We start from the raw sequence: 11,225 nt of genomic DNA, 5'->3' as shown, positions 1-11,225 counted from the left end.
TCACCTAACTGTATAATATGTCAATGAAGCCATTCTTTAGTGAATATTTCTTAAGATTACACTATTCTTGAATAGTGTTGTGTTCCTTGGTCAACTCGAGTATTTTGCTTACCATTATACCTAGTTTTATAGATGTGTCTCAGAGATGTGTCACGTCACGTGCTATCTAATGAACTGGAGTAAATTCATGAGAAGAAGCCACAGTTTGCATGAGTAGAAAAGACAGGAATAGCGACAGTAAGTAAGAATAAGAGTATTACTGAGGTTCCTTCTAGCAGCTCTGCAAGCGTTTTGTTCATTGAAAGGGATACGTAGAGAAGAAGAGCGTTCTGCAAGGGCAGTAAGACATATAATGACGATACATGCGAAGCCCAGCTCGAGCGTATCGTATACCTCAACCATATATGACACGGCACCGGGCTTGGATATTAAGGAATTCCAAATCATTGAAGACTGGAATGGCAGACCAGCTAGTGCGTGGTCAGTGCAAAGGATAGGGCTTTTGCAGTCCAAGATCGAAAGATACACGTACAATATTTACCACAACAATAAATATGGGAAGCACAACTTATCCAAGCTGATACCGGGACATGTTCTCATTCAATTCGCTAATGAAACATTTGGGTACGATGGTTGGAAAATGGACGTTGTAGATGTTGGGGCTCGTGAGTGCCAACCCTTTATCGCGGTAAAGAACGATGACAGCACCGAAACAGATGATGTCAAATATACGGTAGTGGCAGAGGCTCAAGTGAAGGTTACTCTGAAAGACGGTACCAATACCCAGTGTGGTGGGCTAGGTAGAATCACCTTGTCTTCAAAGGGTGAATGTTATAACAGATCGAAAAAAGAAGCAGTTGGAGATGCGTTAAAGAAGGCATTATTAAGCTTTGAAAAAATCATACTCGATTATGAGACTAAGATTACAAACAACTACTACGTTGATGGATTATATGGTTCAAAAAAAAAAACTGAAACCAATAATGGCGTTAATGTACAGCTAACAACAACCAATAATAAACCGACTTCAATCAAATTGGAAGATACTAAAGGTGTCAAAATGAAAAATTAAAAATACACCGAAGTAGCGAAGTCAATCTGCTTGATAAAAACTAACGATTTTCACATGATGCATCCTCTACATACAAAGATAAGTGATGTAAATTGATGCGGGTGGTACATATATCAACTTATCTTTACTAATAGCTCCACTGATACTTTTCTTATTAGCATTATATTATACAAATAGATCACATATACATCAATATACGTATATATTCTCATCACTTTACATACCATCCCAGGGCAATGAAGGCATGGGCCACATACGCTTATACAAGGACATGGCAACAACATCTTGCGCAGATAATTTACCGTCGAACGTAGCTTTGAAATAACCATGCGTACCCAAACTTTCTTTAATGAAACCTGCTCTACCAGATTTAGTAAACAATGGGATGGACTTGAACCATTCCACATCTTCTGGTCTGAAAAACATGTAACGTACAGTGACCACGGTTTTGTGGAACCTAAATGGATGGCCTGTTAAAATGGCCCTCTTTGCTAGAATTCTCGAATGGTCTGCGTTCAAGAATGTACCGTGACCAATCAGTTCAATTTTTTTGGCATCTGTTGGTGATGATTTAAAAAATATTGCAGGGGACTGGGTAAAATCTACAGGAGCAATACATGTAGCGACCGATACTGTATCTGGATGCAAGAATCTTTCATACTTGTGGACATTGTTGGGGCTGTTGGATCCCTGAGAAAATAGTGGTTGAATAGTATATCTTCTAACACCATATTGTACCACGATCGGATCTTTAGAAGGCACAGGTTTGTCGTATTCTTCCCATCTTTGTAATGAGAAATTAACCACTGCATTTTTGTGTTCATGAAGCAGTAATCCGTAAACGGTAAATAATCGCTGTTTGGGGTCCTGAATCTTTTCTAACAGATATTTTGGGAACTTGATAAACATCCTAACACGATCGCCTGCAACGGCTTGTGCTTCATTTTTTGTTTCCTTTATGATTCTGTTTTTAGTGTTTTTGTAATTACCGATTCTTAATAGACGGTTCCACTCCGCTGGTGATGTTGGATCTTTTTCATCAACCTGCCAATCACAGTTGTATAGGTTCTTCAAACCCCTGTATCTTTTTAAACGTTCGATAGCCGATTCGTTGGGTACTAATTCGATCTCATCCGGAAACTCTCTGTCTTCCTTTTCCATTTCTCTAAATTCTCTCAGTTGACGTTCTTCTTCTTCAGGTGAAAGTTCTTCAAAACCCTCATTATCCTCTATTTCGTATCCTTCGTCCTCTACTATCTCTTCATTGTTTTGGTCAATCATCATCTCATCATCAATATCCATCATTGCTTCTTCTTTGCCATTAGCACGTTCCACCTCTTCTTCGTCATTTACGTCAATGACGTCATCCAAATACCACTTGGCTTGATAATCGGAAGTACCTTTTGGAACCGTTGTCTTTTTTGATGCTTGTTCTCTTCCTGGCAAGTATCCGTGGTCGTCGTATCTTGCTGTTGTTAAACCGTCGTACTCGAAATCCTCGCCATAGTCCGCCCAATCCTCCATGTCTTCTGGGGCATACTCGTCCAAAGTGTCTCTATTCATATCACTTTCGAAAACTGTTTGTAAATCCAATTCCAAGCCCACCCCATTGACAACATTTTCTTTCATGATTTTCCTCCTTTGCAAAGATTCACCAGTTTTTTCTATCTTACTGATTTGGAAGTCACCAAAGTCAGGGACATGAACTAATCTATTAGCATTGAACCCAATACCACGGGCGGTACCTTCAATGACTAATTCGCCGGAATCGGAAGAAGTCTCGACGAAATCAACGACATCAGCGACAATGTAACCTCTGTTATCTCTCCAATTGATTGATCTTGGAAGTTTCTGACATAATGTTCTTAGAACGTTTAGTGAGTCTGAATTCTTTTCCAAGTTATAAACACGTTCCTCACTTGGGAAAAAATGTTTGAAGTAACTTTCTAAGGATTGCTTGACATCCAATTGGAATTTCTCCTTCTCATGGACTGCTGAAAGGTTACTTATAACACCGATATATGACGCAATACCTTGCAGTTCTAAAGCACGAATAATTTGTTCACCAAACTCTTCATCGACTTCCTTCACACCACTAAGCCCGAACATAACAAAATCCGCTACTTTGGCACAATCCAGGATGTTCAAGAAGTTGGTCATATCCGGAATAATGATTTTCAAATTGCTTTTGAACTTTTTGATATACACGTTAAATATACGTCTCGATTCCACCTCCTGGATCATGATTTCCTCATCGTCTGATGACTTCAATAGCTTGTAAAGGATGTCTAAGGGGTCCAAATCGCCTACTAGCGGAACAATAGTAATGATTTTTGCAGCTCCATTTTTGCCTTCGAATAGTTTCCTGTTTTCGATTGAATCTAAGATCTTTTGGGCTCTTAATTGCTTTGATTTATTTCTACGTTGTAATTTTGAAACCTGCTTGTCTGGTTTGCCACTCCCCACGGGTTCCTTCTCCACTTTTCCTTTGTATAATCTCTTCAAAGCACCTTTAGAAGCATGTTTTGATTTGTAAGATTTGTGTCCATTCTTCAAAGATGATCTATGTGAGTGACCTGCCATTCTGACCCTTGTGTAAAACTACCACCCTTTAATGAAAACTATATATCAACTGCCAAACATTACATACCACACCTAACGCAAAGCCATTTTTATTTCATCAGTGATGAGATGAGCTAAAGCTGAAAATTTTTCTTTGCTGTAATCACTTTATTGATACGTTTCTACATCCGTACATATTAACACCCAGTCCTAAATACAACTCGTTTCTTTCACTTGAAAGATTTCCATTTCGGTCGTCACTTCTCGCGTTATACGGACAGCGCGGTGGAACTATTCCATTTTAGCAGAGAAAGCGTCAACTCTTAAAGGTATAACCGTCGCTAACATGAGGTGGTTTTAGAAGATATTAAGGATTGAGTTTTGAGAAGTCTTTGAAAGAAACTATAGCTAAATGTATGTGGAAATGTGGTTTGATAAAGAGAGGACGTGTATGCAGAGTGGAGGAATCACAAGATAGATGTCCGCGTTGGATTTTGAATCCATAACTAAAATTGCAATCAAAAAATTTTGAAGAGTCGAGGATATATCTAAGCTTATCCAGGAAAGGGCCTTACAAGATGCTCGCTAATAATCCAAGAGAATAGGTTTTAAGTATCAAGGAGTGGCAACGAGCCTTTGATTATATGGAATAAAAAAAGGGCATGGTACGGCCTCTTATCTCCACCAAATACTAATTGTTGAAGAACTCTAATTTACACGTCCATGGAACTATAAAATAGAAATCGCAAAAGATATAATACTAACATACTTCGTTCTTTACTTTTTGAGAACTGTTGGTTCAGAATATATATAAAAATGGCTCACGAAAACGTTTGGTTCTCCCACCCAAGAAGATTCGGTAAAGGTTCTCGTCAATGTCGTGTCTGCTCCTCCCACACCGGTTTGGTCAGAAAGTACGACTTAAACATCTGTCGTCAATGTTTCAGAGAAAAGGCCAACGACATTGGTTTCCACAAGTACAGATAAGTCAAGGTGATCGAAACATTGTAATCATTAACCATTTTGAGACACTCTGATTACTTCTGTTCTTTTCTTTACATTTCTTTTGTATAAGTTATCATAATTATTTTTGGTATTACTATATTATGTTTATCATTTAATATTGGCGATATAATAAAAAACCCTATATCACAAACAGTTTTGGCACAAGTATTTTCTGCTAATACTGAGTGATAATGAAATATTAATATGATAACTATTGCCGTGCTTACTGTTATGTTTACGGAAGATGTACGTTCATCATTTAAAACGAGTAGTATACTTCTTTTTCTCAAGTTCAGAAAATTTTTCATCTCATCTCATCTCATCTCATCTCATCCCATCCATTTCTCTCTACCTTTGTTGGAATATATGGATAGTGTAAACTTAAACCTTGGTAAAAGCGCGCTGCATTCTTGCCAATTCAAAGTACTGTCGATTGGAGCTTTTGTTTTGTGTAAAAAGATCGCAGAAATCAAGTTGAAGAGCAAATAATAATGGGTAGATCAAAAAAAAGATCAAGAGCTTCTTCGTCTCGTTTAAATCCACTGCGCAAAGCTGGCTCAAATAACAATGATAAAGACAGCAATGTCGTCACCAAAAAACTTCAACCGCTATTGCATAGTTTGTCGAGCGTGGTTCCAAACGACAGGAGTATTGCCCTGAGCTCCATCAGTGTCCTTTGCGAAGATGCACATATGAGACAATTGCTACTGAAAGAAAAATTAGTTCCAATTATCTTGACTAGGCTATTGAGCGATTCTAATTCGGACATTGTTGTCGAGTCATTTGGCTTACTAAGAAATCTGTCTCTGGAAGAAGGGTACGACGTATCGATCCATCTTTGGAGGTCTGATATCTGGACAAGTATATCTAGCAATTTTGCAAAGATTATTGACTCTTTATCCGCTTTACAAGCGGCAGAACAACAATCCAAGTCAAAACCCATCGGTAATGCCAAAGTAGAATCTAAAAGGCTATTATTTGATTTTGTGGATAACTTATTATCTCTGGTAGTAGCTCTATCTAATGGGTCTGACGATATCCTCAATGAGATATTAAAAGAAGATAAAACAAATGAAATATTCCAAGTCATTCTGCAATTACTAAAATATGGTGTCGAAAAGTTGCCAATTAACCTATTTAATACTATCCTCGATTTGGTTTATGACTTGAGTTCCGAATCATTCGAGTTCATTGAGCACGTATCTAACAATACGTACATATTACAATTCTTAAATGAACTATCTCCAGATTTACATCCACAAGCTAACGAATTAACAAGGGTTCTTGTTGAAGGTATCCATTGTCAGTTTCTAGATATGAATATAACATATGATCAGTGTAACAGGATTATTCACTCTGTATGTCATTCCATTAATAACATTGATCCAGTAAAATTAATGAATGACATTAATGACCCGGTAGAGATTACACCCGCCACCGATAAAGATGAAAGCAGTAAAGTCATAGATAAAATTAAAGATTACAATGCTAAACGTAACGAATCCATGATGAAATTGCAAAGCATTGAAATAGCAATCGACCTTATTACAGCTGTCACTGAAATAGTTGCGTCCAAATATGAATTGTCAGAATCGCATGAAGCAACGATTCCAGACGAGCTAATTAATACGTTAACAAATTTCTTACCCCATGTTTTTATGATTTTGAAAGATACTTTCACGTCGCGAATATTGATCGGATGGAATAATCTGATTTGGTTGTTTGTTTCACTGTCTCTAACAGATTTATCCGAAGAGTTGTTAACCACTTTGTGGACATATGTTACGCAGTTGGATAGTCAAGATGATTTGAGTATCAAAATAGGAAGAATGGGTTGTATTTGGGCAATTTTGAAACTCATATCCTCGAATGAGGCAATTGATAGTAACAACCAAGCATTGATTAACATACAAATGATGAATAATTTAGAGTTTGTGAAAGGAATTACTGGTGAATTCCAAAATAGCGACGATTTAGAACTAAAACAGAAATGCATTAATGTGTTAAGCACATATGCTATGATACAAGGGCAAATAGAAGTAAATAAGGAAATTGGACAGTTTTTCGTGCACACTTTAATTCAGTCAGATGTGCAGCCGGAGGTCTTGGTAGAAATGACAAATTCGCTTTTCCAAATATATGGTGATGCGTCTTACGATTATAATGAACCGATATTCGTAAGAGGTGGATTTTTACCTATTTTGAAGGAGCAGGTGCTACCAAATTTGAGGCAGCAATTCAAAATGGTTGATAAAAACAAAAATCCTGAACTAAAAGAAACGTGCCATGATTGTCTTACCACGTTGGATAGTTTTATTCACTATAAGATCAATGAAAATCCCGCTAGTCCGTAAAACTTTTTGAGGTGCATATAGATGTCTTACTTATAGATTTTGGTACAATGAAAGTATATCTGTTCACCTAATATAAAAACAGAGAATACAAAAAGTACTTTTGAGGATTGCAAATAATGTTATCTGCTCTATTTTTGTTACATATGATATTAGTTAAATAAAGTACATAAAGAGGAAAGATGGGAGAGCTCAATCTCTTTATTTAGAGTACTGTTTAGCTTGAAGCAAAACTTTCTTGTCATATTCCGTCTTATTTCTTGAAAATGATCTCCATGCAGGTTCTTGGGCAGGGGAATTTGGATTTGGAGAGTCTAAAAGATCCTGAACCCCAAGAACAATTTGTTTCAACGTGATGGCGGGCCTCCAATCTTGATCTTCATTCAGAATACTTAAACAGATTGTGCCGCTCGGATACACGTTTGGATGATAAAATCCAGCTGGAAATTTAACTTTTGGAGGTTTCGATGGATATTCGTTCGGATACTCAACTGAAATTGGGTATACACCACCCGCCCAGTTCGTTCCTTCTTTTCCTGGGATACCAGCTTCCCACTTTTGTAAATCCATAGATCCATCAGATTTCTTGACTGGTTTAGCATAAAATCCAAACGGATGATCTTTTCTCCATTTTTTCCTGTTATTTGAGTAAACATTTAATGTTCATTGATTTGTTAGTATTCCGCTAAATGAAGTTGTTCAATCCTGTAAACTGTAGGAATAGAGAAGAGAAAAACCACAACTTACCTTTCTTCCTGAAGACGCTGTAGACACAAACTACTCATAATTCTCCCAATAAAAAATTGTGCCAGTGTACTTATCTTGTTTAAATTTCTGTTCTTTTTTCAAATGTTTGTTATGGAGACTAGAATAATTTTTAACTTCCAAATGTTAAACGCGGTTTCTGAAAGATCAAAAGAGAAGAAAGAGTTACAAATTGTAGGAGGTAAAATATTACGCCAAAGTGAAAGAAGAAGCGCCAAGCATACAATATTAGAAATGAATGAAAACGAGTACGACAATTTTGATGATTTGGATGACCTTTTAGATGAGGACCCCACCAAACTAGATGAAGCAGAGTCCGAAGACGTACAAGCAGATGCATCTGTGAGTAACGATAGTGAAAACAAGGAGAAAAATGCCGCAAGTAAGAACAGTAATGGTTTACAGGTAGGGAATGGGTCTGAAGAGGATTCAGACTTGAAAGAAATGATGGCGGATCTACAAAATGAGTTTACTAATTTGATGAAACGTAGTGGTAATGAGAATAATACCAAAACAGAAGACTTTGATAAATTGATAAATGCTTTAGAGGAGGCAACTAAAGTTCCTCGACAAGGCACTGGCTCAGAATCTATTAAATTAAAAAACAGCGATATCAATAAAGGGGCTCAAAATGGTAACAATCCAGGATTCAAAAATATTGTTTCTAGTACGTTGGATAGGCTAAAGGAAAATGGTAATAAAGTTGATACATCATTAGCGGAAGAAACAAAGGAATCTCAACGCAGTAGTCAAAGCAATAATATTGATGATATACTATCACAGTTATTAGATCAAATGGTAGCCTCCGGAGGAAATGAAAATGGAGATGATCAATTTGACCTAAAAGATGGGGAAATGGATGACGCGATAACGAAGATACTTGATCAGATGACGTCCAAAGAAGTTTTATATGAACCAATGAAAGAGATGCGTAGTGAGTTTGGTACATGGTTCCAAGAAAACGGTGAAAATGAAGAGCATAAGGGAAAGATAGACGTCTACAAAAGACAATTTAGTATAGTGAACGAAATTGTAGACATTTATGAACTGAACGATTATGACGAGGCGAAGCATAAAGGTCGTGTTACTGAACTTCTAGACGAACTAGAACAGCTAGGTGATAGCCCCATTAGAAGTGCAAATAACCTCTTAAAAACCGGGAATGAAGAAGACGATCTCATGAAAATGTTGGAAGTTGATGGTGATGATTCTAACTTGGGTAACCTCGACAAAGAATTAACCGATGGTTGCAAACAACAATGAGGGATTTATACTTGATGATGATAATAATAATAGCAGTAGTAAGAATAAGATTAAAAAAATAAAATCAGTTCATAATCCTGGATTGTAACTAAATAGAGTACTTAAAAAAATATGAAAGAAAGAGTATAATGGGCTATTTAAATTAGACTATTCAATAGATTTGATTTCTCTTTGTAGTCTTTTTTCAACAGCATCCAAAAATTCTTCTGTGGTTACGTAAGCAGACCTTTCGTTGTTACCGCAAGCCAAGGCCAGATCTTTCGTCATAATGCCATCTTGCTGGACAGTGTTTAGAGTGGCGGATTCCAGAATATTGGCAAACTTGCATAAAGCTGGAGTATTGTCCAATTCACCTCTCTTCAATAGACCTCTTGACCAAGCGAAGATGGAGGCGATAGAGTTTGTAGAGGTCTCTTCACCCTTTTGATATTTTCTATAATGTCTGGTCACTGTACCGTGAGCAGCTTCACTTTCAAAAGTCTTACCATCTGGTGTAACTAAAATAGAGGTCATTAAACCCAACGAGCCAAATCCTTGAGCAACAATATCAGATTGAACGTCACCATCATAGTTCTTGAGCGCCATGATAAACCCACCTTTAGACTTAATCATTTGAGCGACCATGTCATCAATTAAACGATGTTCATAATGAATTCCTAGTGCCTCAAATTTGGATTTATATTGAGCTTCATAAACTTTTTGAAAAATGTCTTTGAATCTACCGTCATATTTCTTCAAAATAGTGTTCTTTGTTGACAAGAAGAGATTCAATTTTTTGTCAATGGCCAGCTTGAAAGATGAATGAGCAAATCCTTCGATCGATTCATCAGTATTATACATGGCCATAGCTACACCACTGCCTTTGTAGTCATAAACCTTCAAAGTCTGTGGTTGGGCAGTTGTAGATCCAGATGGTTTGTAGACCAATTCTAGGGAACCTGGGCCTGGGATCAACGTGTCCGTAGCTTTATATTGATCGCCATGGGCGTGTCTTCCAATAATGATTGGCTTTTCCCACCGTGGAACCAGTCTGGGAATTCTAGGGATCACAATGGGCTCTCTAAACACGGTACCACCAAGAATGTTCCTAATGGTACCATTAGGAGATTTCCACATCTTGTGCAGATTGAATTCCTTCACACGAGCTTCATCAGGAGTTATGGTGGCACACTTGATACCCACGCCATACTTCTTAATTGCCTCAGCAGCGTCCTGAGTAATCTTATCGGAGGTAGCGTCACGAGATTCGACGGATAAGTCATAATACTTTAAGTCTACGTCTAAGTAGGGTAGAATCAATTTCTTTTTGATCTTGTCCCAAATGATACGAGTCATTTCATCACCGTCTAACTCAACGACGGGTTGCTTGACCTTGATCTTGCTGAAAGCAGCAAGACGAGATGTGGAAAACAATCTTCTAGATAGCATACTCATGCTTGGTGGTCTTCTTTATGCGTATGGTTTCTTATAATCACATGAACAAAAGAGTCGTAAGATGATATGAGTCTCTCTTTATATGGACAGGTGGAATTACGTGAGTCAACATCCGCGCGTGACCCGTTAAGCGTTATCAGAAGATACAACTGTTGCTGTTTGACCCATAAAAGAAATGCTCCAAGCTCTTGTAGATCGTAAGTGTGCTACATTTGGTCCAAGATATTTGCTGAACTCTGTTATAGTCTTCAATAGGGTCTTTCTCTATGCCTGTTCTTTTACTGCAACCTGATTGGCCCGCTGCCACGATGCCCGCTTTGTTCCTGTGGTATTAAAAGAATCGATAAAAGAGCCCCATTCATCTTCAGGAAAAAATACAATTACGATTAGAACAATCAAAACATTTGCAAGCTACAACTACACATCCACTTACACAAACATGGCTATTGCTCCAATTACTGGTACGATTAAAAGAAGAGTCATCATGGATATTGTCCTCGGGTTCTCCCTAGGAGGTGCCATGGCCTCTTACTGGTGGTGGGGATTCCACATGGATAAAATTAATAAAAGAGAGAAGTTCTATGCAGAGCTAGCTGAAAGAAAAAAGCAAGAGAACTGACCAAACCGCACTAGTATTCTTTTTCGCATTATATTCTTATTCCTATTTATTTATCTTTTTTATATTTTTTTTGTGCTGGCCTCAATTGATTATTTTGTAAGAGTGTGTGAAGAAGAGAAAGCAAAACTAATCATCCTTCTTTGTTTTTGATTAT

General features: G+C 37.4%; 8 protein-coding genes across 8 annotated transcripts; 5 read left to right on the top strand and 3 right to left on the bottom strand.

Moving 5' to 3' along the window:
• Positions 1-352: 352 nt before the first annotated feature.
• RAD59 (Rad59p) lies at positions 353-1,072 on the top strand (the record flags this gene model as incomplete). Its single annotated transcript, XM_056226709.1, has 1 exon — positions 353-1,072. The coding sequence occupies one exon, from the start codon at positions 353-355 to the stop codon at positions 1,070-1,072; it is 720 nt and encodes a 239-aa protein (XP_056080958.1).
• A 216-nt stretch (positions 1,073-1,288) lies between these two features.
• Positions 1,289-3,655, bottom strand: TSR1 (small subunit rRNA maturation protein TSR1; the record flags this gene model as incomplete). The annotated part of the gene is made up of 1 exon (XM_056226708.1): positions 1,289-3,655. The coding sequence occupies one exon, from the start codon at positions 3,653-3,655 to the stop codon at positions 1,289-1,291; it is 2,367 nt and encodes a 788-aa protein (XP_056080957.1).
• Positions 3,656-4,450: 795 nt separating this feature from the next.
• On the top strand, positions 4,451-4,621 carry RPS29B (40S ribosomal protein uS14; the record flags this gene model as incomplete). The annotated part of the gene is made up of 1 exon (XM_056226707.1): positions 4,451-4,621. The coding sequence occupies one exon, from the start codon at positions 4,451-4,453 to the stop codon at positions 4,619-4,621; it is 171 nt and encodes a 56-aa protein (XP_056080956.1).
• A 509-nt stretch (positions 4,622-5,130) lies between these two features.
• On the top strand, positions 5,131-6,993 carry SYO1 (Syo1p; the record flags this gene model as incomplete). Its single annotated transcript, XM_056226706.1, has 1 exon — positions 5,131-6,993. One exon carries the CDS (start codon positions 5,131-5,133, stop codon positions 6,991-6,993), a length of 1,863 nt encoding a protein of 620 aa, XP_056080955.1.
• Positions 6,994-7,191: 198 nt separating this feature from the next.
• UBC9 (E2 SUMO-conjugating protein UBC9) lies at positions 7,192-7,775 on the bottom strand (the record flags this gene model as incomplete). The annotated part of the gene is made up of 2 exons (XM_056226705.1): positions 7,192-7,627; positions 7,738-7,775. The coding sequence occupies 2 exons, from the start codon at positions 7,773-7,775 to the stop codon at positions 7,192-7,194; spliced, it is 474 nt and encodes a 157-aa protein (XP_056080954.1).
• A 214-nt stretch (positions 7,776-7,989) lies between these two features.
• Positions 7,990-9,018, top strand: PEX19 (Pex19p; the record flags this gene model as incomplete). The annotated part of the gene is made up of 1 exon (XM_056226704.1): positions 7,990-9,018. One exon carries the CDS (start codon positions 7,990-7,992, stop codon positions 9,016-9,018), a length of 1,029 nt encoding a protein of 342 aa, XP_056080953.1.
• Positions 9,019-9,165: 147 nt separating this feature from the next.
• Positions 9,166-10,452, bottom strand: IDP1 (isocitrate dehydrogenase (NADP(+)) IDP1; the record flags this gene model as incomplete). The annotated part of the gene is made up of 1 exon (XM_056226702.1): positions 9,166-10,452. The coding sequence occupies one exon, from the start codon at positions 10,450-10,452 to the stop codon at positions 9,166-9,168; it is 1,287 nt and encodes a 428-aa protein (XP_056080952.1).
• Positions 10,453-10,891: 439 nt separating this feature from the next.
• Positions 10,892-11,071, top strand: COX9 (cytochrome c oxidase subunit VIIa; the record flags this gene model as incomplete). Its single annotated transcript, XM_056226701.1, has 1 exon — positions 10,892-11,071. The coding sequence occupies one exon, from the start codon at positions 10,892-10,894 to the stop codon at positions 11,069-11,071; it is 180 nt and encodes a 59-aa protein (XP_056080951.1).
• Between the last annotated feature and the right edge of the window lie 154 nt (positions 11,072-11,225).

Source organism: Saccharomyces mikatae (genome assembly GCF_947241705.1).
Source record: "Saccharomyces mikatae IFO 1815 strain IFO1815 genome assembly, chromosome: 4".
Lineage (NCBI taxonomy): Eukaryota > Fungi > Ascomycota > Saccharomycetes > Saccharomycetales > Saccharomycetaceae > Saccharomyces > Saccharomyces mikatae.
The sequence above is the reverse complement of the archived record's forward strand: the minus strand, read 5'-3'. Positions and strand labels throughout refer to the sequence as shown.